General features: G+C 35.0%; 3 protein-coding genes across 32 annotated transcripts in view; 1 reads left to right on the top strand and 2 right to left on the bottom strand.

Moving 5' to 3' along the window:
* Window positions 1–785: 785 nt before the first annotated feature.
* LOC104811081 lies at window positions 786–23,202 on the bottom strand. Of its 30 annotated transcripts, none has more exons than XM_010537639.1 (17): window positions 21,861–23,197; window positions 21,737–21,776; window positions 21,444–21,542; window positions 20,257–21,078; window positions 20,085–20,165; window positions 19,440–19,959; window positions 19,266–19,337; window positions 18,935–18,953; window positions 18,596–18,834; window positions 18,234–18,332; window positions 17,749–17,829; window positions 17,598–17,660; window positions 17,104–17,150; window positions 16,941–16,955; window positions 16,763–16,810; window positions 16,569–16,637; window positions 16,380–16,472 (listed from the first exon to the last, which is right to left on the bottom strand). In XM_010537639.1, the coding sequence occupies exons 6-16, from the start codon at window positions 19,443–19,445 to the stop codon at window positions 16,571–16,573; spliced, it is 756 nt and encodes a 251-aa protein (XP_010535941.1). In that variant the 5' UTR covers window positions 19,446–19,959; window positions 20,085–20,165; window positions 20,257–21,078; window positions 21,444–21,542; window positions 21,737–21,776; window positions 21,861–23,197; the 3' UTR covers window positions 16,380–16,472; window positions 16,569–16,570. The 30 variants fall into 30 exon arrangements, 10 of the variants coding, with proteins under 10 accessions (XP_010535941.1, XP_010535942.1, XP_010535945.1 ...); XM_010537640.1 differs by having other exon boundaries at window positions 17,104–17,147; XR_771380.1 differs by lacking the exons at window positions 16,380–16,472; window positions 16,569–16,637; window positions 16,763–16,810; window positions 16,941–16,955 and adding exons at window positions 786–992; window positions 12,776–12,844; window positions 12,928–13,093.
* Window positions 23,203–23,529: 327 nt separating this feature from the next.
* On the bottom strand, window positions 23,530–26,850 carry LOC104811080. Its single transcript, XM_010537638.2, has 9 exons — window positions 26,586–26,850; window positions 25,590–25,759; window positions 25,060–25,128; window positions 24,580–24,609; window positions 24,397–24,429; window positions 24,186–24,256; window positions 24,024–24,105; window positions 23,828–23,920; window positions 23,530–23,741 (listed from the first exon to the last, which is right to left on the bottom strand). The coding sequence occupies exons 2-9, from the start codon at window positions 25,695–25,697 to the stop codon at window positions 23,679–23,681; spliced, it is 549 nt and encodes a 182-aa protein (XP_010535940.1). The 5' UTR covers window positions 25,698–25,759; window positions 26,586–26,850; the 3' UTR covers window positions 23,530–23,678.
* Window positions 26,851–27,130: 280 nt separating this feature from the next.
* Window positions 27,131–27,499, top strand: part of LOC104811079 (mitochondrial import inner membrane translocase subunit TIM17-2-like) — a 1,411-nt gene continuing 1,042 nt past the window's right edge. The window contains exon 1 of the mRNA XM_010537637.2: window positions 27,131–27,489. Within this exon, the coding sequence (XP_010535939.1) occupies window positions 27,296–27,489 (194 nt within the window). The 5' untranslated portion in view covers window positions 27,131–27,295. The remainder of the gene's footprint in view (window positions 27,490–27,499) is intronic.

Genomic DNA, 27,499 nt, shown 5'->3' with positions numbered 1-27,499 from the left:
TCTAGGGTCGATCACAGGGACACAGATGGATTCAACGATATCAATTACGGGTTCTACTCGGTTTTTGGTCGGGGTAATAAATTGGTTGGTGGTGACGGTGATTAAACTTAAATACAAATCAAGCAAATATAAACAGTGATTTTTAACACAATTTAATTAAGACATTGTAGGTGTCGGGATTTTACGGGTTATGTAAGGATCGCTTCTAAAAATATATTTCGGTAACTATGATCATAATTTAGGAAATTCAAGTGCACATTTGCAAATGATTATTCTCTCGAATATCACCTTATATTCTATATATACATATAATTATAATTCTATACTCTGCAAATATATACATATGTATTTTCATATATATACATATACTAATTATATGTATGCATATAATATATACACTTACTAATATGTACGTATGTACAAATATATACATATATTAAACATATATTTATAATATATATACAAGCACATGTATCATATATACATTTATAATATATATATATACGTATATTCATATATTATACATATAAATTTATTTATACATATACATATATCATATATATATTTATAAATATATAACTGTATATGTTATTCGTGTATATATATAAATACATATACATAATATACATATATATACACATGTATACTATATATACGTATAATCATATGTGTATATAATTAAATATATATGTGCATATATATGTGCATATATATATACTTATCTATATATAATATATACTACGCACTAACACAAATATATATATAATATACTAACATCACGTATATATATTATATACTATGCACTAAGACACATAAATATATTATATACTATGCACACACGATGATGGTGCTATCGTTACACACGATAGCGCCATCATTTTTGTTTTTGTTTTTATTTTTTTGTTTTTTTTTCTTCAGATCAAGTTTTGCACTCATTTGATTTGTCTAATTCTCCTCAAAGTGTCCACGTGAAGCACGTTTCCCGCTCTTTCCTACAAAATATAAAAACATCGAAATCGGAGTAAAATTGTACTCGGTAAAGCCTATAAACATATAAATATCATAAAATATAATGTATATATTATACAAAAATATACGAATATATACATATCATCAGACTCCCCCAAACTTAGCATTTTGCTCGTCCTCGAGCAAACTAAATCCCGAAAAGCTGATGAATAAAATTAATACTAAAAAGAATCATAGAAATAGATTAGAGATCAACATGATGCTAACCGAGAACGAAATCAAAGATATTTAATACGACATCTCAATCTATATGACAAAATCAGATAGAGATGGGGTTTGTTATTTAGAATTCTTCTGGATTTCGACCAATCTTTGTCAAACGTGTTTTCAAATATCTCATATTCTCATTTTTCTTTTTGATACTCTTCTGAAAAAAATTGTCCCGTGCTTCTAGGACGTTGAAGTTGTCGAGCAGAATTTTTTTTTTTTTTTTTTAAACACACATATGTACTCACAGCATCGGCTGAACGCCTTCAACTCCTGTGACACGCATGCCATCAAATGTCACTTGTTATCCTGAACCGAACCACTCAAATCAGGAAAAAGCTGAATATATTAGAAACGTGAAATCAGGTAAAAGCTTAATATATTAGAAATGTGCATAAAAAATACTTAACTAAAGAATGAAATAAGGAAAGCAGAAGGCATGAACATGTCCGTTCAGGAGCCTGGCCTTTAATTCCTGTTCAAAGGCAACTCTGAGATCTATGTGAACAACTTATGCCGTGGCTTGATCAATTAAGATAACTTATGTCGTGGCATGACAGTTCCCAAGATCAACGATGTAACCCACCTGAAAGCACAAGGTACTAAATCCCATCGGTGATGGTCTAAATGTATCAACAAGATGCTAGAGACCACTACAAAATTCAGTGCAACCAAGCAAAACAGGTTCTGGCCACACATTAAGAAATCTAGCACAACCACCAAATTTGAGCCAACAAAGAATAGCAAAACTCACCCGAAGGGTTTGTGATGTAACACCTATGATCTTTTCGGATTCGTCAAGAAGGTATCTCATCAAAATTTTCAGCTGCACAGTAAGGTTTACATCTGATATCACATTATCAGCACAAAGTATGAATTTTGAACCAATATCACGACTCATTGATTGAAAAATAACAGGGTGGATCCCCGATACCAACCTGCATCGACAGTCATAATTTCACATTTTGTCATTTCATTTTAATCCTCAATTGTAAAGAAAAACATAAAAATTTGAAATACATGTACGTGCAACATTGTCACCGGAAAAAAGGGAAGTAGACGTGCTGAACAACAGGAAGTAATAACCACCTGAAAAACATATAAGAGAATGCATATTAGAAAATTTAAACAAATTCTGATTGGCAAAAAATATTAACGTCCTCTGAAACTAGGATCACAGAGAAAATTGAAGCTAAAGGAAATACAAGTTTATTCATTCCTAATTCTTCATCAAACTGCCTAACACTACGGATTTCTCTTGGAAGTGTTACCCTTTTATCGATACCCTGAAAAGAAAGTTTAATCTAAGCTTAAGAAAATGTTCTTTGGGCTCAACAAAAAGGAAAACAAATACTAAAGAATTATCAAACCTCTCTCTCTGTTTCAAGCTCAGCAAGCTTAATTAGTTTCCGCCAGTTGTTTCGCATTAGTATTTAAGTTTCCATTAGATACACCATGTTTCATAAGCGGATAAGAAACATGGTGCCAAATGATCCTGCTGCAGACCGATAGTAGAAAAGATAAACAGGCAAAGCATTTGAAAGAGGAACAAAACAAGTGGTACAAGCCATATTTTTCTTTTTCTTGATCTTTCTTCTGTTCTGAAATAAGCAAAACCAAAGTCTCCAATTTAAAATGTAAGGATCTATTCCCAGTCATAATTTCACATTTCGTCATTGCATTTTAATCATCAATTGTAAGGAAAAACATAAAAACGTGAAATATAGGGATCTACCTTAAACCAGACGGTTCTTTGGAGAATAAACTGCGCATAACCCAATGTGAAATTCGCAGACGACTCTAAAAATATCCATGTCAGGGAATGGCTCCAAATCTGGATATAGCTAAGCACAATAGAAAAGGTAAATGTCTTGACAATTCTTACAACATATTAACTCCAATAAGATCTCCATGCAGCAGAACCAAACATAATAAGAATTTCATCAGAACTCAAATAGATCTCAGAAGTTAAAAAATAGAAAAAATAACTGGGATTCTGCGCACCTTAAGGAGCTAGGAACTGAAGCTCTATAACGAAGAATACTAGTAAACACTTCAAGTGCAGCCAAATGGTGACGGGCATGCCAATGGCGACATGCGGCTGAAAATTTGTAGTGTACTTCTACAATGAACTGTAAAACAACAAGAAAGGGTTATGAGAGGAAGTATGTTAAAAAACACAACAATTTTTTTTTTATCAATATGTACAATGAACACCCACTATATGGGCGAAAAATGTCTATCCTGTCAATAAGACAAGTGATCATAGGAAAATCATACCTGCATAAAGTGACAAAGAAGTAGGGAATGAAACAAATAAAAAACAAAAAGTCGATTAGTGTCACTAGAAAAAAATTTGAATGGAACGTGCAACAGTGTCACCGGAAAAAAGGGAAGTAGACGTTTTAAACAACAGGAAGTGATAACCACCTGAAAACATATAATAAGACAGAAGGCATATTAGAAAATTTAAACAAATTCTGATTGGCAAAAAATATGCCAAGGTCCTCATTCTTGATCAAACTGCCTAACACTATGGATTTCTGTTGGTAGTGTTACCCTTTTATCGATATCCTGCAAAGAAAGAGTTTAATCTAAGCTTAAGAAAATGTCTTCGGGCTCAGCGAACAGGAAAACAAATACTACTCCTAAAGAATTAACCAACATCTCTCGTTGTTTCAAGCTCAGCAAGCTAAATTTAGATTTCCACCATTTGTTTCACCTGGCAAAAACATGACCTCATAAGAAACACGGTGTAAAATGATCCTGCTGCATAAAACCACGCAAATTATCATCAGAGACTTACCTCAAATGTGAGGAAAAAACAGATTTTTACAAATCCAGTAAACAAGAAGGTCCCGATTGATACGAGTGCAAAAAGTCCAAACAAGACAACAAGAAGCAGCACAACTGAATAAAGCTTATGCACTGCAATTGGAGGAATCACAAAACATGCCTTCAAGAGAAATCAAGAGGCAAGGAACTAATTCAGATTGAAATGGAGAAATATTAAATTGTACACCCAGCAGAATCCGACTAACTAATACAAGTAAGAATAGATAACTAAAATCAAACAGAATCTGTTTTGCTGGCATTTTTCACCCATCCATTCATCTAAAATGAGGTTCTCTTCATAACCTTCCCAGAAAGGAGGCGTGCATAAGCATTGTGTTTTCTTCTTTTACAATCGAAAACATACTTAAGGATAAGAAGTACCTTTTGCCTTTGCCATCAAAAGGCACAAGGTCCATTCCGTAGAGAGGATCATGTAAAAAAATCTGCAAGCAAATAAATTTCAATTTAAGTACTCGATATTCAATTCATATTTTAACTTTCCGACAACTGATTCAGTTCGTTTTACTTCACCAATCGTGGGCAACACCTCTCTGTTGGTCTGCATAACCGACAAAGTTTCGTTACAGCATATCCTGAACTCACCTTCAACTCCTGTGACACCCCATGCCATTAACTATGTCACTTGTTAACCTGAATAGAACCACACAAATAAAGAAAAATCTGAATATATTAGAAACATGAACACAAATAATTACTAAATAGTGAAACAAGGAAAGAGGAAGGCACATATAAACACGCCCGTTCAGGCGCCTTGGGCTAAATTTTATCCATGTTCCAAGGCAACTCCGAGATCTATTTGAACAGCTTATGCAGTGCATTAATCAATTAAGATATTCAAGGCATAACCGTTCCCAAGATCAACAATTAACAAGCCTAGCTTCCTAGGAAGCTGAAAAACAACACTCTGTGGATCCCCACTACCATCTGTGTTCAAAACAACGGAGGATGAAAACATTTTTAACGGATTGAACATAGTTTAAGTCAAAAAACGTACCTTGAATTCACCAACAACGTATGTTATATGTGTTATCACAAGAATCTCGTTCCATAAAACTTCTCGGGTCCAGCACAAAATACAAACTCCCATTACCTTAAGCAAAAAAGGAGCAAGCATTTGTTAGAGGACATGAAGCTGTCAATGTGTAATGCTGAGAGCAAATGGTGTATACAGGACATAAATTAGAAGCATATATAGTGTATACCCATGTACTTGGAAAAGGTATGATATATACACTCAACAGTCATGTATACAGCACATAAATTAGAAGCATATATAGAATATATATATACATCACAAGATACATCAAAGTTCAAAGCATAACAATTAGCAGAATGTAGTGTATGCCCATGTACTTGTCATACATTTTCAGGTTTCTCTTGAATTCCTGAAGAATAATGAAAAGCAAACAAATATGTTTTCACGTGAAATACACAAGTGCAAAGTTGATATGCTGCAACCACTACCATACCTTTTCCAAGTGAAATACTTTTTCCAGGACACCATGGGCATTGAGAACACTTGTGACGAATACAGTAGTCTAATCCAATAATTACCTTCTCTCCATCATAGTACAAAAAATATGAATTTTGGCTTCGGTTTCCTGTTCCCATTTCAAAAAGAAATTTTGATAAAGCAAGAACTCCAGAGGGTTATAATGACTGTAGCAACAAAAGCTGTGATGATATATACAGTTGATTACTTGTTCAAGCCGCTTTGACCTGAAAATATACAGATTCATATCATATCAGATTGTATACACAAAATGACAGATTGTCACACATCTTTACAGGAAAAAAAATACAAAAGACAGGTTTGAATTAACATAACAAGCTACAGAAAACTGATACAATATAAGCTACGCTTGAACAGCAACAGAAAGGGTTGCCATTCTTGACAAGGTTCCAACGGAAATCAATATAAACTAGAAACGATAGAGTGCAACAACGCAGTTCTTCCACTTTTCATGCTGAATCAACCTTCCAATAGGGTATCGCAAATTTGAGCCAACAAAGAATAGCAAAACTCACCCGAAGGGTTTGTGATGTAGCACCTATGATCTTTACAGATTCGTCAAGAAGGTATCTTATCAAACATTTCAGCTGCACAGTAAGGTTTACATCAGATATCACATTATCAGCACAAAATATGAATTTTGAACCAATATCTCGACTCATTGATTGAAAAATAACACTGTGTGGATCCACGATACCAACCTTCATTCAAAACAACAGAGGATGACTCTTGTGTTTTTTTAAAAAACCAAGAACACGTAAACCATAAAGGAAAAAGAAAGATATCATGAATACAAAATAAGACACCAACAATCTAATACTATCTGCTTTATTTGAGGCAAACAAACATATGGACAAGAGACCAAACAGCAATCTACCGTGAAGAAGCTTCAGCAAACAGTGCATGTAAGTATGTAACCATGCAGACCCATAGTAGAAAAGATAAACAGGCAAAGCATTTGAAAGAGGAACAAAAGAAGTGGTACAAGCCAATACTACACCTTTTCTTTATCTTTCTTCTGTTATGAAATTAGCAAAACCAAAGTCTCCAATTTAAAATGTAAGGATCTATTCCCAGTCATAATTTCACATTTTGTCATTGCATTTTAATCCTCAAATGTAAAGAAAAACATTAAAATTTGAAATACAGGGACCTACCTTAACCAGATGGTTCCTCGGAGAATAGACTTCACATAACCCAATGTGAAATTCACGGCTGACTCTAAAAAATATCCATGTCAGGGAATGGCTCCAAATCCTGACATAGCTGGACACAGTAGAAAAGGTAAATGTCTCGACAATTCTTACAAAATATTAACCCCAGTAATATCTCCATGCAGCTCCACGTCTAGGACAACTTCTCTGATATCATCGTAAAGAGATGAATCTACATCAACAATGACCTTGTGAAGCAAATTCAAAGCTACAGATGGCCTAGAACCTTTGAAGTTTGTCTCAGCATTGACACAGCATGTCAACCAAAAACTACAAATAGCATGTGTAAAAAGAAAACACTAAGAATTTCATCAGATCTCAAATAGACCTCAGAAAGCGAAGTAGACGTTCTGAACAACAGGAAGCAATAACCACTTGAAAAACATATAAAACAGAATGCATATTAGAAAACTTAAACAAATCGTGATTGGCACAAAAAAATAATCTAAGGTCCTCTGAAACTAGGTGCGCAGAGAAAATTTAAGCTAAAGGAAATACACGTTTATTCATCCTCATTCTTCATCAATCTGCCTAAGACCACAGATTTCCCTAGGTAATGTTACCCTTTTATCGATACCCTGCAAAGAAAGAGTTTAATCTAAGCTTAAGAAAATGTTCTTTGGGCTCAGCAAAAATAAAAACAATACTACTTCAAAAGAATTATCAAACCTCTCTCCTTGTTTCAAACTCAGCAAGCTTAATTTAGATTTCCACCATTTGTTTCACCTGGCAAAAACATGAGCTCATAAGAAAAAACGGTGTAAAATGATCCTGCTGCATAAACCCAGCAAATTATCAGCAGAGACTTACCTCAAATATGAGATAAAAAACAGATTTTTACATATCCAGTAAACAAGAAGGTCCCAATTGATACGGGTGCAATAAGTCCAAACAAGACAACAAAAAGCAGCACAACTGATTTGATTAAAGCTTATGCACTTCAATTGGAGTAATTCATAAAACATGCCTTCAAGAGAAATCAAGAATCCAGGGACTAATTTACCATTAAATGAAGAAATATTATATTGTACACCCAGCAGAATCCGACTAACTAATACAAGTAAAAGAATAAATAACTAAAACCAAACAGAATCTATTTTGCTGGCATTTTCACCCATCTAATCATCTAAAATGAGGTTCTCTTCGTAACCTTACCACAAAGGAAGCATGCATATGCATTGTGTTTTCTTCTTTTACAATCGAAAACATACTTGATAAGTACCTTTTACCTTTGCAAAGCCGTCAAAAGGCACAAGGTCCATTTTGTAGAGCGGATCATGTATAAAAATCTGCAAACAGATGAATTTTGATTTAAGTATTTGGCATTCCATTCAAATTTTAACTTTCCGACAAGTGGTTCAGTTCGTTTTACTTCACCAATAGCAGGCAACACCTCTCTATTAATCTGCATAACCGACAAATTTCCGTACCTTGAATTCACCAACAGCATATGCTATATAATGTGTTATCACAAGAATCTCGTTCCATAAAACTTCTCGGGTCCAGCACCAAATACAAACCCCCATTACCTTAAGCAAAAAAGCAGCAAGCATTTGCTAGAGGACATGAAGCTGTCAATGTGTAATGCTGAGAGCAAATGGTGTATGTATGCTTATAACACTCAACAATCATGCATACAGGACGTAAATTAGAAGCATATATATAAACCACAAGATACATCAAAGTTCAAAGCATAACAATTAGCAGAATGTAGTGTATGCCCATGTACTTGTCATACATTTTCAGGTATCTCTTGAATTCCTGTAGAAGAAGGAAAAGCAAAAAAATATGTTTTCAAGTGAAATACACAAGTGCAAAGTTGATACGCTGCAACCACTGCCATACCTTTTCCAAGTGAAATACTTTTTTCCATGACATCATGAGCATTGAGAACACTTGTGACAAATACAGAGTCTTATCCAATAATTACCTTCTCTCCACCGGTTTTGGTACCAAAAATCTGAATTCAGGCTTCGGTTTCCTATTGCCATTTCAAAAAAGAAATTTTGATAAAGCAAGAACTCCAGAAGGATATAATGAATGTAGCAACAAAAGCTGTGATGATATATACATAATACAGATGTTTATTTTTTCAAGCCGCTTTGACCTGAAAATATACAGATTCATATAATATCAGATTGTATACACAAAAGGACAGATTGTCACACATCTTTACAGAAAAAACAATACAAAAGACAGGTTTGAATTAACATAACAAGCTACAGAAAACTGATACAGTATAAGTTAAGCTTGAACAGCAACAGAAAGGGTTGCCATTCTTGACAAGGTTTCGAACGGAAATCAATATAAACTACAAAAGATAAAGAGTACAACAATGCTTTTCTTCCACTTTTCATGCTGAATCAACCAGACAGTTAGGGTATCGCAGAAGTCCATCAGCTATATAACATAACATACAGAGTGGGAAATCAGAACAGACCCACGTAAAGAAACAAAGATTGGGTAAAAAACACCAAATGTAGAATTGAACTTGAATACAAAATCCAGAAATGACAACCCTGATGAATGAAACGCAAACAAGAAGAAAATAACTGGAAGGCAGGGAAAATGAAACATAGAGTGCAAGAATGCTGTTCTTCCACTTTTCATGCTGAATCAACCAGCCAATTAGGGTATCGCAAAAGTCCATCGCCTAGATAGCATAACATACACAGTAAAGAAACAAAGATTGGGTAAACAAAACCAAATATAGAATTGAACTTGAATACAAAATCCAGAAATGACAACCCTGATGAATGAAACGCAAACAAGAAGGAAAAAAAAAAGCGGAAGGCAGGGAAAATAAAACATGGAGCCAAGACAAAACCCTAAAACAAGAAAACGGAACCCAGAAGAAAAATGAACTAAGACAATAAAATGAAGAAAAAGATCAAACAAACTGAAACAGCAAAAAAATCACCAGACAAAACAGAAAGTCGCGATGAAAGAAAGAGTCGAATGAACCTGTGGAAGACGGGTAACTCGCCGGAGAAGACTGAGAGGCGGAGCAACTTGAAAGAAAGAAGACCGGAGACTGAAACAGAAAAGAAAATCACCAGACAAACGCATGAATCGGAAAAATCGAGAGAACTCGGACATATTCTGGAGACAGAAAGTCGCGATGAAAGAAAGAATCCGATGAACCTGTGGAAGACGGGTAACTCGCTGGATAAGACTGAGAGGCTGAGCAACTTGAAAGAAAGAAGAACAAAGACTGAAAAAAGAAAGAAAATACCGAGAAAAAACGCAAGAATCGGCAAACAAAAACTCGAAAGAGCTCGGACAAATTCTGGAAACAGAGAAACCGCAATGAAAGAGAGGATCGAGACTGAAACAGAAAAGAAAATCACCAGACAAAACGCAGGAATCTGCAAACAGAGAGATGGAGAGAACTCGGACACATTTTAGAAAGAGAGAAGTCGGATGAAGGAAAGAATGAATTCAAGTGACGAGTCAGATTTATATAGTGAGACCCACGCGATTTCTACAACGGATATATGCAAGGAACGACGCCGTTTCACACGAAACGGATTTAATTTTAAATAATTTAAATTCGTTGCATTACGATCCGTCTATAGATTTGGGCCAAATAAAGCCCATTTATATGGGCCTAACCCATTGTTAAATGACAATTTTAAAATTCAATGAGCCGAATAAAATTTTAATTAATCAATTAAAGATTTGTCATTTTATATAAAAAACAATACTCATGTGTATGGAACAATTGAAAATAATTCATTTCTATTTTTAGTTTTATTTTATTATAATAAAATTAAAATAAATCAATTATAATAGAATTGGGATCATTTTCTCCTTACCAAAATATACACTAGATAGATGCATATGATTAGACGGTCTTGGCTCTCTTTATTGATCACGCATGCAAGTGTTTTTTATATTTATATAAGAAAACAAAATCCATACAAGTATTTTTTTATGTTTTTTATGTATGTGGAGGAAAACGAAATTTATGCAAGTGTTTTTTTATAAATGGAGAAAATCTGCAGGTTGTAATAATATAAAAGGATATGATGGTCATTTTAACTTAAAAAATATAGAATACAAAGATTACAATAATAGAAATATAGAATGCAAAGACGTTTTTTGTTTGTATATTTATATAAATTTTCTCTTATTTTTATTAGAGGTGTAAACGAATCCGACTCGCGGGTTGGTTCGCGAGTCGACCCATATTTTCCTGAATCAGGCTTAGAATAATTGGGTCCAGAAAAAAAAGTCAAACGGACTAGCTCATCATGAACCAAACTCATGGCTCATCACGAACCGAACTCGTGGTGAACTAGTTTGGCGAGTCCACAGGTAGACTCATGGGCTATAATTTTTTTTAAAATTTAAAATATTTTTAAACATTTCAAAATATTTTTATATAAAAATTATATTTTTATTAGATATTTAGTTTGTTTTGTTTAAAATTTTAATTTTTTTATTATATTTAAATATTTTAAGCTATTTTTTAAAATTATATATTTGGTTTCAAGAATAACTCGTTTGACTCGCGAGTTAAAACGATTTGGACTGGACTGATCTATTTTTGAAAATTTGATGAACCTAACGAATGAACTCCTTACAACCAAAATCAACATACCACGAATTAACTCGCAGTTGAGAAATATTTTTTAAATTTTTTATACTTTTATCTTTAATTGGCCATACCCATATGTATAACTGGTTATATACTTAAATTAAAGTTCAATTGTTAAATTTTATTTTTAAAATGATTTAAAATGCTGACCGATAAGTTTTGAAAATATATATTTATAAGGCGTTTTTTGTGACGAAAGGTACGCAATCATCGATTTATTTAAAAAAAACCATGAAAACAACGCATTACACTTACAACATCATATTCGGCAACACAAATCTTATAGGATGAAACCAAATCAGAGTACACACACAAAAGGAATACAAATAAATCTCGTTACAGTTACGATATTTTACATTTTAACCAACGGTTAAATTCATCGTTTCAGTTAGAGAGCGATGTAACATAACACCACATAAACATAAGTAAAAGGAACGCCACGAAAACCATGAAACATAATAGTTCTAATTTGGTTGTGATAGGGAAACTAAGTATATCACACAAACAAACACAATGATCCAGAGAAGATAAAAGAATTGTAATACTTGTCATGTTTTTCTATCAACCGAATCTTCAAACACATCTGAAAGAAATATCCTCAAAGAGACAATCAAACATATCTTACACCATATAAGCATAAAAAAACACATTTTACACTTATAAAGGGCAAAGGGCAACCCGATGCCCAAAACATCCCGCTGAGCGGGGTTCCAGGAGGAAGGGTCCACAAGAGGTTATATCCAGCATTCGAACATGTGACCTCTAGGTCACAACGGAACACATTAACCGATGTGCCAAGGTTCCCCTTCGACATTTTACAAATATAAGCATAAAAAAAATGGCTGGATTCTCGGGTAGAAGAGGCTGAGGCCTTTTTTCTGTCCGGAATTGGTTTTTCATTTATTTTGGGTTTTTCTCTATTTATTGTTTGGTATTGCGAGTGTATGACTTTTGATTCAATAATAATTCGTGGAATTCTATCTAGATGGGACTATTAGAATCCATGTAGGATTTATAAAAAGCCGAATTCTTCTTCATGAATAAAATATCAGAAGAATTTTGATTAAAAAAAAAGTTGACGGAAGAACTTACCTAGTTCAAGGATCCCAGACCTCGTTCAGAAGAATTTTATAAACATAGGATGAGACTTGTACCTTTAAAAAAAAGGAAAAGAACAGGTAAACCTTAAAGGAAAAAGAACAAACACCATGGATGCAAAATAAGACACCAACAATCTAACACTATCAGCTTCAGTTGAGGCATACATATGGACAAGAGTACAGACAAAGAAAGCGTGCGTATGCATTGTGTTTTTATTCTTCTACGATCGATAACATATTTAAGGATAAGTACCTTTTGCCTTTTTTGCAAAGCCTCCAAGAGGGACGAGTCCCATTTGTAGAAAGGATCATGTATAAAAACCTGAAAACAGATGGATTTTGATTTAAGTATTCAGTAATCTATTCCTATTTTAACTTTCCAATTAGTGTTTCAGTTCGTTTTACTTCAACAATTGTAAGCTAAATATATTGGCCCACATAACCAACAAAGTTTCTGAAACTAGGATCACAGAGAAAATTGAAGCTAAAGGAAATACAAGTTTATTCATTCCTCATTCCTCATTCTAACACTACGGATTTCTCTTGGTAGTGTTACCCTTTTATCGATACCCTGAAAAGAAAGTTTAATCTAAGCTTAAGAAAATGTTCTTTGGGCTCAACAAAAAGGAAAACAAATACTAAAGAATTATCAAACCTCTCTGTTTCGCATTAGTATTTAAGTTTCCATCAGATACACCATGTTTCATAAGCGGATAAGAAACATGGTGCCAAATGATCCTGCTGCAGACCGATAGTAGAAAAGATAAACAGGCAAAGCATTTGAAAGAGGAACAAAAGAAGTGGTACAAGCCAATGCTATACTTTTTCTTTATCTTTCTTCTGTTATGAAACTAGCAAAACCAAAGTCTCTAATTTAAAATGTAAGGATCTATTCCCAGTCATAATTTCACATTTTGTCATTGCATTTTAATCCTCAAATGTAAAGAAAAACATTAAAATTTGAAATAAAGGGACCTACCTTAACCAGATGGTTCCTCGGAGAATAGACTTCACATAACCCAATGTGAAATTCACGGCTGACCCTAAAAAATATCCATGTCAGGGGATGGCTCCAAATCCTGACATAGCTGGACACAGTAGAAAAGGTAGATGTCTCGACAATTCTTACAAACTATTAACCCCAGAAAGATCTCCATGCAGCTCCATGTCTAGGACAACTTCTCTGATATCATCGTAAAGAGATGAATCTACATCAACAATGACTTTGTGAAGCAAATTCAAAGCTAGAGATGGCCTAGAACCTTTGAAGTTTGTGTCAGCATTGACACAGCATGTCAACCAAAAACTACAAATAGCATGTGTAAAAAGAAAATACTAAGAATTTCATCAGATCTCAAATAGACCTCAGAAAGGGAAGTAGACGTTCTGAACAACAGGAAGCAATAACCACCTGAAAAACATATAAAACAGAATGCATATTAGAAAACTTAAACAAATCGTGATTGGCACAAAAAAATAATCTAAGGTCCTCTGAAACTAGATGCGCAGAGAAAATTTAAGCTATAGGAAATACAAGTTTATTCATCCTCATTCTTCATCAAACTGCCTAAGACCACAGATTTCCCTAGGTAGTGTCACCCTTTTATCGATCCCCCTGCAAAGAAAAAGTTTAATCTAAGCTTAAGAAAATGTTCTTTGGGCTCAGCAAAAATGAAAACAATACTGCTTCTAAAGAATTATCAAACCTCTCTCCTTGTTTCAAGCTCAGCAAGCTTAATTTAGATTTCAACCATTTGTTTCACCTGGCAAAGACATGAGCTCATAAGAAAAAACGGTGTAAAATGATCCTGCTGCATAAACCCACGCAAATTATCAGCAGAGACTTACCTCAAATATGAGGAAAAAAAACAGATTTTTACATATCCAGTAAACAAGAAGGTCCCAATTGATACGGGTGCAGTAAGTCCAAACAAGACAACAAAAAGCAGCACAACTGATTTGATTAAAGCTTATGCACTTCAATTGGAGTAATCATAAAACATGCCTTCAAGAGAAATCAAGAAGCAAGGGACTAATTAAACATAAAATGGAGAAATATTATATTGTACACCCAGCAGAATCCGACTGACTAATACAAGTAAGAATAAATAACTAAAATAAAAAAGAAACTGTTTTGCTGGCATTTTCACCCGTCCATTCATCTAAAATGAGGTTCTCTCCGTAACCTTCCCGCAAAGGAAGCGTGCATAAGCATTGTGTTTTCTTCTTTTACAATCGAAAACATACTTAAGGATAAGAAGTACCTTTTGCCTTTGCAAAGCCATCAAAAGGCACAAGGTCCATTTCATAGAGAGGATCATGTAAAAAAACCTGCAAGCAAATAAATTTTGATTTAAGTACTCGATATTTCATTCATATTTTAACTTTCCGACAAATGATTCAGTTCGTTTTACTTCACCAATCGTGGGCAACACCACTCTATTGGTCTGCATAACCGACAAAGAATCGTTACAGCATATCCTGAACTTGCCTTCAACTCCTGTGACACCCCATGCCATCAAATATGTCACTTGTTAACCTGAACAGAACCACTCAAATCAAGAAAAATCTGAATATATTAGAAACGTGAACAAAAATAATTAACTAAATAGTGAAACAAGGAAAGAGGACAACATAAACATGCCCGTTCAGGAGCCCTGGGCTAAATTTAATCCCTGTTAAAAGGCAACTCCGAGATCTATGTGAACAGCTTATGCAGTGCCTTGATCAATTACGATATTCATGGCATTACCCTTCCCAAGATCAACAATGTAACACACCTGAAAGCACAAGGTAAAATCCCACCGGTGATGGGCTAGATGTATCAACAGATGATAGAGACTACTACAAAATTCAGTGCAACCAAGTAAAACAGGTTCTGGCCTCACATTAAGAAATCTAGCACAACCACCAAATTTCAGCCAACAAAGAATAGAAAAACTCACCCGGAGGGATTGTGATGTACACCTATGATCTTTACGGATTTGTCAAAAAGGTTTAAATCAGATATCACATTATCAGCACAAGATCCGAATTTGGAACCAATATCATGCATGCCTAATTGATTGAGAAAATAACAGTGTGGATCCCCGATACCAACCTGCATTCAACACAACAGAGGACGAGTCTTCTATTTTTTTTAAACCATGAACATGTAAACCATAAACGAAAAAGAAAGATATCATGGATACAAAATAAGACACCAACCAATCTAATACTATCCGATTTATTTGAGGAAAACATATGGACAAGAGTCCAAACAGCAATCTACAGTGCAGAAGCTTCAGTAAACAGTGCATGTAAGTATGTAACCATGCAGACCGATAATACAAAAGATAAACAGGCAAAGCTTTTGAAAGAGGAACAAAAGAAGTGGTACAAGCCAATATTTTTCTTTTTCTTGATCTTTCTTCTGTTCTGAAATAAGCAAAACCAAAGTCTCCCATTTAAAATGTAAGGATCTATTTCCAGTGATAATTTCACATTTCGTCATTGCATTTTAATCATCAATTGTAAGGAAATACATAAAAATGTGAAATATCGGGACCTACCTTAACCAGACGGTTCTTTGGAGAATAAACATTGAAACCCAATCTGAAATTCACGGATGACTCTAAAAAAATCCATGTCAGGGAATGGCTCCAAATCCAGATATAGCTGGGCACAATAGAACAGGTAAATGTCTTGACAATTCTTACAAAATATTAACTCCAATAAGATCTCCATGCAGCAGAACCAAACGTACTAAGAATTTCATCAGATCTCAAATAGATATCAGAAGTTAAAAAACAGAAAAAATAACTGGGATTCTGCGCACCTTAAGGAACTAGGAACTCAAGCTCTATACTACAACCAAGAATACTAGTAAACACTTCAAGTGCAGCCAAATGGTGACGAGTATGCCAATGGCAACATGCAGCTGAAAATTTGTAGTGTACTTCTACAATGAACTGTAAAACAACAAGAAAGGGTTATGAGAGGAAGTATGTTAAAAAACACAACAAATTTTTTTATCAAATGATCAGTAAGTAAAATTAAATATGTACCATCACCCACTATCTGGGCGAAAAATGTTTATCCTGTCAATAAGACAAGTGATCATAGGAAAATCATACCTGCATAAAGTGATAAAGAGAAGTAGGGAATGAAACAAAAAAAAAAAAGTCGATCAGTGAGCAAGTAATTTTACATCTATAGATAGTCATCCAAAAATTTTGAATGGAACGTGCAACAGTGTCACCGGAAAAAAGGGAAGTAGACGTTCTGAACAACACGAAGTAATAACCACCTGAAAAACATATAATAAGAAAGAAGGCATATTAGAAAATTTAAACAAATTCTGATTGGCAAAAATTATGCTAAGGTCCCCATTCTTGATCAAACTGCCTAACACTATGGATTTCTGTTGGTAGTGTTACCCTTTTATCGATACCCTGCAAAGAAAGAGTTTAATCTAAGCTTAAGAAAATGTCTTTGGGCTCCGCAAAAAGGAAGAAAAATACTGCTCCTAAAAAATTAACAAACATCTCTCGTTGTTTCAAGCTCAGCAAGCTAAATTTAAATTTCCACCATTTGTTTCACCTGGCAAAAACATGAGCTGATAAGAAACACGGTGTAAAATGATCCTGCTGCATAAAACCACGCAAATTATCAGCACAGACTTGCCTCAAATGTGAGGAAAAAACAGATTTTTACAAAACCAGTAAACAAGAAGATCCCGATTGATATGAGTGTAACAAGTCCAAACAAGACAACAAAAAGCAGCACAACTGAATAAAGCTTATGCACTTCAATTGGAGTAATCATAAAACACGCCTTCAAGAGAAATCAAGAAGCAAGGGACTAATTTAACATGAAATGGAGAAATATTATATTGTACACCCAGCAGAATCCGACTAACTAATACAAGTAAGAATAAATAATTAAAATAAAAAAGAATCTGTTTTGCTGGCATTTTTCATCCGTCCATTCATCTAAAATGAGGTTCTCTCCGTAACCTTCCCACAAAGGAAGCGTGCATAAGCAGTGTGTTTTCTTCTTTTACAATCGAAAACATACTTAAGGATAAGAAGTACCTTTTGCCTTTGCAAAGCCGTCAAAAGGCACAAGGTCCATTCCGTAGAGAGGATCATGAAAACCTGCAAGCAAATAAATTTTGATTTAAGTACTCGATATTTCATTCATATTTTAACTTTCCGACAAATGATTCAGTTCGTTTTACTTCACCAATCGTGGGCAACACCACTCTATTGGTCTGCATAACCGACAAAGAATCATTACAGCATATCCTGAACTCGCCGTCAACTCCTGTGACACCCCATACCATCAAATATGTCACTTGTTAACCTGAACAGAACCACTCAAATCAAGAAAAATCTGAATATATTAGAAACGTGAACAAAAATAATTAACTAAATAGTGAAACAAGGAAAGAGGACGGCATAAACATGCCCGTTCAGGAGCCTTGAGCTAAATTTTATCCATGTTCAAAGGCAACTCCGAGATCTATTTGAACAGCTTATGCAGTGCTTTAATCAATTAAGATATTCATGGCATGACCTTTCCCAAGATCAACAATGTAACAAGCCTAGCTTCCTAGGAAGCTGAAAAACAACACTTTGTGGATCCCCACTACCAACTCTGTTCAAGACAACGGAGGATGAAAACATTTTTCACGAATTGAACATAGTTTAAGTAAAAAAAATCCGTACCTTGACTTCACCAACACCATCTGTTATATAATGTGTTATCACAAGAATCTCGTTCCATAAAACTTCTCGTGTCCAGCACAAAATATAAATCCCCATTCCCTTAAGCAAAAAAGCAGCAAGCATTTGTTAGAGGACATGAAGCTGTCAATGTGTAATGCTGAGAGCAAATGGTGTATACAGGACATAAATTAGAAGCATATATACTATATACCCATGTACTTGGAAAAGGTATGATATATACACTCAACAGTCATGTATACAGCACATAAATTAGAAGCATATATATATACACCACAAGATACATCAAAGTTCAAAGCATAACAATTAGCAGAATGTAGTGTATGCCCATGTACTTGTCATACATATTCAGGTTTCTCTTGAATTCCTGCAGAAGAATGAAAAGCAAACAAATATGTTTTCAAGTGAAATACACAAGTGCAAAGTTGATATGCTGAAACCACGACCATACCTTTTCCAAGTGAAATACTTTTTCCAGGACACCATGGGCATTGAGAACACTTGTGACGAATACAGTAGTCTAATCCAATAATTACCTTCTCTCCATCATAGTACCAAAAATCTGAATTTTGGCTTCGGTTTCCTGTTCCCATTTCAAAAAGAAATTTTGATAAAGCAAGAACTCCAGAAGGTTATAATGACTGTAGCAACAAAAAGCTGTGATGATATATACAGATGATTACTTGTTCTAGCCGCTTTGACCTGAAAATATACAGATTCATATCATATCAGATTGTATATACAAAATGACAGATTGTCACACATCTTTACAGGAAAAAAAAAATACAAAAGACAGGTTTGAATTAACATAACAAACTACAGAAAACTGATACAATATAAGCTAAGCTTGAACAGCAACAGAAAGGGTTGCCATTCTTGACAAGGTTCCGACAGAAATCAATATAAACTAGAAACGATAGAGTGCAACAATGCTGTTCTTCCACTTTTCATGCTGAATTAACTTCCCAAATAGGGTATCGCAAATTTGAGCCAACAAAGAATAGCAAAACTCACCCGAAGGGCTTGTGATGTAGCACCTATGATCTTTACAGATTCGTCAAGAAGGTATCTTATCAAACATTTCAGCTGCACTCATATATCACATTATCAGCACAAAATATGAATTTTTGAACCAATATCTCGACTCATTGATTGAAAAATAGCACTGTGTGGATCCACGATACCAACCTTCATTCAAAACAGCAGAGGACGATTCTTGTATTTTTTTAAAAAACCTTTTTTAAACCAAGAACACATAAACCATAAAGGAAAAAGAAAGATATCATGAATACAAAATAAGACACCAACAATCTAATACTATCTGCTTTATTTAAGGCAAAAATATGGACAAGAGTCCAAACAGCAATCTACCGTGAAGAAGCTTCAGCAAACAGTGCATGTAAGTATGTAACCATGCAGACCCATAGTAGAAAAGATAAACAGGCAAGGCATTTGAAAGAAGAACAAAAGAAGTGGTACAAGCCAATATTATACTTTTTCTTTATCTTTCTTCTGCTATGAAATTAGCAAAACCAAAGTCTCCAATAAAATGTAAGGATCTATTCCCAGACATAATTTCACATTTTGTCATTGCATTTTAATCACCAAATAATATGTGTAAAAAAGAAAATACTAAGAATTTTATCAGATCTCAAATAGACCTCAGAAAGGGAAGTAGACGTTCTGAACAACAGGAAGCCATAACCACCTGAAAAACATATAAAACAGAATGCATATTAGAAAACTTAAACAAATCGTGATTGGCACAAAAAAAATATTCTAAAGGTCCTCTGAAACTAGGTGAACCGAGAAAATTTAAGCTAAAGGAAATACAAGTTTATTCATCCTCGTTCTTCATCAAACTGCCTAAGACCACGGATTTCCCTAGGTAGTGTCACCCTTTTATCGATCCCCCTGCAAAGAAAGAATTTAATCTAAGCTTAAGAAAATGTTCTTTGGGCTCAGCATAAAGGACAACAATACCACTTCTAAAGAATTATCAAACCTCTCTCCTTGTTTCAAGCTTAATTTAGATTTCCACCATTTGTTTAACCTGGCAAAAACATGAGCTTATAAGAAAAAACGGTGTAAAATGATCCTGCTGCATAAACCCACGCAAATTATCAGCAAAGACTTACCTCAAATATGAGGAAAAAGAAGATTTTTACATATCCAGTAAACAAGAAGGTTCCGATTGATACGGGTGCAATAAGTCCAAACAAGACAACAAAAAGCAGTACAACTGATTAAAGCTTATGCAATAAGTATTGGAGTAATTCATAAAACATGCCTTCAAGAGAAATCAAGAAGCAAGGGACTAATTTACCATGAAATGGAGAAATATTATATTGTACACCCAGCAAAATCCGACTAACTAATACAAGTAAAAGAATAAATAACTAAAACCAAACAGAATCTGTTTTGCTGGCATTTTTCACCCATCCAATCATCTAAAGCGAGGTTCTCTTCATAACCTTCCCCCAAAGGAAGCATGCATATGCATTGTGTTTTCTTCTTTTACAATCGAAAACATACTTAAGGATAAGAAGTACCTTTTGCCTTTGCAAAGCCTTCAAAAGGCACAAGGTCCATTTTGTAGAGCGGATCATGTATAAAAACCAGCAAACAGATGAATTTTGATTTAAGTATTTGGTATTCCATTCATATTTAACTTTTCGACAAGTGGTTCAGTTCATTTTACTTCACCAAATCGTGGGCAACACCTCTCTATTGGTCTGCATAACCGACAAAGTTTCGTTGCATCATCTCCTAAACACGCCTTCAACTCCTGTGACACCCCATGCCATCAAATATGTCACTTTTTAACCTGAACAGAACCACTCAAATCAAGAAAAATCTGAATATATTAGAAACGTGAACACAAATAATTAACTAAATAATGAAACAAGGAAAGCAGAAGGCATAAACATGCCCGTTCAGCAGCCTTGGGCTAAATTTTATCCACGTTCAAAGGCAACTCCGAGATCAATTTGAACAGCTTATGCAGTGCCTTGATCAATTAAGATATTCAAGGCATGACCGTTCCCAAGATCAACCATGTAAGAAGTCTAGCTTCCTAGGAAGCTGAAAAACAACATTCTGTGGATCCCCACTACCAACTGTGTTCAAACCAACGGAAGATGAAAACATTTTTAACGGACTGAACATAGTTGAAGTAATAAAAAACTGTACCTTGATTTCGCCAACACCATATGCTATATAAAGTGTTATCACAAGGATCTCGTTCCATAAAACTTCTCGGGTCCAGCACAAAATACAACCCCCCATTACCTTAAGCAAAAAAGCAGCAAGCATTTGATAGAGGACAATGAGCTGTCAATGTGTAATGCTGAAAGCAAATGGTGTGTGTATGCTTCTAACACTCAACAATCATGCATACAGGACATAAATTAGAAGCATATATATATACACCACAAGATACATCAAAGTTCAAAGCATAAAAATTAGCAGGATGTAGTGTATACCCCTGTACTTGTCATACATTTTCAGGTTTCTCTTGAAAGCCTGCAGAAGAATGAAAAGCAAACAAATATGTTTTCAAGTAAAATACACAAGTGCAAAGTTGATATGCTGCAATCACTACCATACCTTTTCCAAGTGAAATACTTTTTCCATGACACCATGGGCATTGAGAACACTTGTGACGAATACAGAGTCTAATCCAATATTTACCTTCTCTCCACCGGTTTTGGTACCAGAAATCTGAATTCTGGCTTCGGTTTCCTATTGACATTTCAAAAAAGGAATTTTGATAAAGCAAGAATTCCAGAAGGATATAATGACTGTAGCAACAAAAGCTGTGATGATATATACAGAATACATATGATTACTTTTTCAAGCTGCTTTGACCTTATATATATCATATCAGATTGTATAAACAAAATGAATTGTCACACATGTTTACAGAAAAAACAATACAAAAGACAGGTTTGAATTAACAAAAGAAGCTACAGAAAACGGATGCACTCTAAGCTAAGCTTGAACAGCAACAGAAAGGGTTGCCATTCTTGACAAGGTTTCGAACGGAAATCAATATAAACTACAAAAGATAAAGAGTACAACAATGCTTTTCTTCCACTTTTCATGCTGAATCAACCAGACAGTTAGGGTATCGCAGAAGTCCATCAGCTATATAACATAACATACAGAGTGGGAAATCAGAACAGACCCACGTAAAGAAACAAAGATTGGGTAAACAACACCAAATGTAGAATTGAACTTGAATACAAAATCCAGAAATGACAACCTTGATGAATGAAACGCAAACAAGAAGAAAATAACTGGAAGGCAGGGAAAATGAGACATGGAATCGTATTTAAAAATCAAAGAAACAACGAAGAATAACGAGGAAACGAGAAATATCCTGCATGCACCACAGATGTGAAATAAACCTACACCCAAAAAAAGGTAACCCAGGAACCAAGGCAAAACCCTAAAACAAGAAAACGGAACCCAGAAGAAAAAACCATAAAACCAATGAGAAAGAAAGTAGACAGGCAACAGAACGAACTAAGACCTTAAAATGAAGAAAAAGATCGAACAAACTGAAACAGAAAAGAAAATCACCAGACAAAACGCAAGAATCGGAAAAATCGAGAGAACTCGGACATATTCTGGTGACAGAAAATCGCGATGAAAGAAAGAATCGAATGAACCTGGAAGACGGGTAACTCGCCGGAGAAGACGGAGGAGAGGCAGAGCAACTTGAAAGAAGAACAGATACTGACAGAGGAAAGAAAATACCCAGAAAAAACGCAAGAATCGGCAAACAAAAACTCGAAAGAGCTCGGACAAATTCTAGAAACAGAGAAACCGCTATGAAAGAGAGAATCGAGACTGAAACAGAAAAGAAAATCACCAGACAAAACGCAAGAATCGACAAACAGAGAGATGGAGAGAACTCGGACACATTTTAGAAAGAGAGAAGTCGGATGAAGGAAAGAATGAATTGCAAGTGACGAGTAAGATTTATATAGTGAGACCCACGCGATTTCTTCAACGGATATATGCCAGAACGACGCCGTTTCACGCGAACGGATTTAATTTTAAATAATTTAAATTTATTACATTACTATCCGTCTATTAATTTGGGCCAAATAAAGCCCATTTATGTGGGCCTAACCCATTTGTTAAATGACAAAAAATTAAAATTCAATGAGCCTAGTGAAATTTTTATAGAAATATTTAATTAAATATTTGTCGTTTTAAATTAAAAAGCAATATCAAATTTAAAGTGTGTAACTATTTTCTTGGTGAGAATATTAATTATATAAATCTACATTCAACAACTAGTGTTAAGCACAACACATGCATAAATGCATCATACAAGATTTATAGATTTTGGATAACAGTACCATAATAACTCATAAGGGAAAAGAGAAGTAGCAGGGCTTTGCTCTTCATTCTCTACAACTGCTTCAATGGAGCACTTTCATTGCTTGAGCAGTAACCTAAAACCCTAGATTTGATCTGAACAAAACATAATTTTGGACTTTGAGAAATGTTATAATCATCAATATAACTGTTTAATATAAAAAATCTTGTAACTGAAGTACCTTCTCTACTGCATCAGCCATGCCCGAGGACTCTTGCGCTTTTTTCCTTAGTAGATTTACCCGAGCTTCCATTAGGCGATTGTGTTCTTCGGCCTGACAAACAAGACAGCCAAATGAAATCAGATTCTGATGGGCATATAAATCTTGGACTGGTGTTCAAGTGAAAGTTTATGTTCTCTCTTTTGATTTGTCTCACCCGTTGAAGCAAATCTGTCAACTGTTGGATCTCCTGCTTCTTAGCTGTAGATAGATCTTTCGCTATGTCCATCACGTTCGTCCTAGGATTTAGCCGTCGTGACGAAGAAGTTAGGGATTCAATCGAAAAAGATGTGGGAACATACAGTTGCATGATACATACTTGTCCGTATACAGAGGATCCAAGCTTTGTTCTTCAGCAAGTTGCTCTACTGTATCAAGAATAGCTCCGACCTGGCCAAAGAAATAATTTTATTTTAAAGGGCTCGGAGATCATGCAACATCATTTTCAAGATGAGCGGGTTTCGCAACTATGTACATTGCGATGGCATAAAACAATAAATAGGGATGAAGTGAGATTCTGCAGTCAGTACCTGAGTTTCTTGACATAATGCTTCAAACTCATTCTGTTACAATGGAGAATAACTATTTTAATTCCTGACTTATCAAAAAATAAGCCATATTACGATTAGGAATGATCTTATCAGCGCCAGGCATTGTACTAAAACTAAGATAACCCTAATCAGAGAATTACATGCGTTAAAATCAACAGTTACCTCTATGTTCTGATACAAAGACGCGATGACCTGAAAAACACGTAGGAGAACAATATAAGCTTCAAGGTAAAATACATAGAAACATGATAGATGAAATAATAAGATATAGCTCTTGAAGATGATTATAACTATTAAAGCCAGAGCTTAAATATACAGAAACATGACAATCGAAAGGTGATGAAATAATAAGATATCTCTCTTGGAGGTGATAATTGAAAACTAAACCAGCAGTGATATTATTCCTCTAGATGATTATGAAGTATTAAACCAAAATTCCTTAAAAGATTTGCAAAAAAAAAACAAAGAAACTCAAGATTTCAAACATTCAACGTGGAGTTCTACTTCGGGTGCATAGATTTTGCACTCTTCCAAGTAGATCTGGTTTTCGGTTGCATGTCCGGGATGATAGTGTAATGAAATGAGCCCATTTGAAGTGTGTGCAGTGTGCATATGATGATCATCAATACAAAAGTGAGATACCTGTATATATAGCCCATACAGACGATCTTGCTCAGCACCGCTAAACTTTGAGAAGGCCTTGACAAAATCCTAGATGATCAAATTGAGAAAAACCTAAGATAAATGTTAAAAGGACATGAATCATGAAGACCAAGACTCCGAATAAAGAATTTACAAACTTCATCTAATTACAAAACTAATCACATCCTCGGTGCCATTGTCCACTTCTCTAATCTACTAACCAAGTCAGCACCAACACTCATTCACATTGGTGTAAGGGTTATTAACTAGTTTTAAATCATGAAAACAGATAATCAAACTGAATTCGACATGTCAGAGCTCAAAAATTTAACCAAAGAACTCTTAATAAAACTGCACAATTATAAGATTTATTTTTCCAAGTGCCAATTTATCAAAACTGTAACCATAAAACCTCACTGAACTAAGCAATTTTCAATCTTTAAACAAAAGAAAATCAACACAAAGCTGTCCTAATACAGCTGCATATGAATAAATCCAAATCACGGAAAACATAGCTGGAGCTTCATTACCTGTTTTGAACAAGCAGTGAGAAGAGAACGAACGGCAAGCTTGAAGGATTTATTCAGATCCACTTGTCTTGATCCAGGAATCCCCATTGTATCACCCACTTTCTCCATCTTATCGGAGAAGAATGTAAAACAGCCCGAGAAATTCTTGAATACGAAGATTATAATGAAAACTGCGAGCAGCAAAAGTCGCACATTCTGTGAATTCATGAGAAATTTCTAACAAAACAAACTACTCCAGATGTATATGAAGGAGGTCCCGAGTTTCATGTAAGCAATCTTCATGGCTCTCGAAATCTATCACAAGAAGTAATATGAAATTCATCTTTTTTTTAAACAATCATCAGCATTGTTGCCATTAGAAAACAAGCATAAACAAAACCCCGAAACTTATTTCTTAAACAACTAACATGGGTTGCAATAAGATCACAAGCCACTTGAAAACAGAGTTAACTCTAAGAACTGTCACTATAACCTGTCAATATGCTCAATATCTTAACATGAGAACTGAAACCTCGCTGATTCGTACAACCCAGAAAACAAGGGGCAGAAAATTGGTGATGATTTTCTGTTGGCTTTTATCAAGTCTCTTACCACTAATGAAAAGTACTCAAAATTCTACTGTAACACAAAACAAGGTACAAATTTCCGCTAAGAACACGAGACAAATTCATATGGCAGCACAAACAAAACAAACCCACATTCCCTAGCAAAAAAAGAAAAACATCCAGAGCAAAATATCCACCAAATCAAGGACCAGACTATAAACTAAATTCCCATTACATATCACGACCAAAAACGAAACTGCCTTGTGAATTTAACACAGAAAACCCAAAAACTGCAAAAAATAGGTATCATAAAACCAACAGGAAACCAGAAAACCCACGAAGTGAAACAACCGATTTCCGGTCCAAATCTAACACCCAGATACTGAAAGACGAACGGCAAAGGGGAAGATTGAGAAGAAGAATAAGCGAGGAGAGAGAGACAGATTCTCACCGGCGATGAAAACCGGAGACGGCAACGAGAGAGGCTAATGATTCGGGTGAAATTTCTCCGTTGTTTGGAAAGCCATTTCGTAATTTCGTGTAGAGACTAGTGGGGACGGTTTTGCCAGACGATTTGAATTTTCGAAAGAAGCTGCAAAAATGGCGGAGGGAAATTTTCGAGGGAAACTCGAAGCAACAAAACCTTGCAGCAATCCCTATTGTTAACACTGTGAATCAAGATCGAACTAAACCGGTATGAATCGAACCGAATGTAACTCGGTTTTGATTTGATTGGATTTTATTGTCATCCCAATTAATTTGAATCTAAATAAACATAACCAAATCAAAAGAAATAAACCAAACCAAATTCAACATAATTATATATAAAAAAAATAACACCGGTGTCCACACAGATATATTAAAATATTAAATAAAAAATATATAATTTTCAAATCTAAACCCAATCGAAAAATATAAGAGAAACTTACCTTTTGCTTAATTTTATTATTTCCTTTTTTTTAATATTACCATTTCTTTTTTTCTTCAGCAAAGAAGGTTCTTGGTCCTCCGGTCGTATTAAAAAAACCTTTAGTCGGCGAAAAATATCACCGAAAAAAAGGAGGGTATGTCGGTCATTTCAGTCTCGAGTGAGGATGATTTCGTCATTTTACATATAAACCCCCAACCATATGTTTCGACGAGTCAAGAAACGCCGCCTCAATGGGAACTCCAGAAACATCCCGAGAACCTTGTCCCGACAGGATCCTCGACGACATCGGCGGCGCCTTCGGCATGGGAGCCGTCGGCGGCTCTGCCTTTCACTTTCTCAAGGGCGTCTACAACTCTCCCATCGGATCTCGCGTCTCCGGCGGAGTTCAGGCGGTGAGGATGAATGCGCCACGAGTCGGTGGGAGGTTCCCCGGG

Source organism: Tarenaya hassleriana, unplaced genomic scaffold (assembly GCF_000463585.1).
Source record: "Tarenaya hassleriana unplaced genomic scaffold, ASM46358v1 Cleome19, whole genome shotgun sequence".
In the NCBI taxonomy this organism is placed as follows: domain Eukaryota; kingdom Viridiplantae; phylum Streptophyta; class Magnoliopsida; order Brassicales; family Cleomaceae; genus Tarenaya; species Tarenaya hassleriana.
This window is presented reverse-complemented; position numbering and strand designations above follow the sequence as displayed.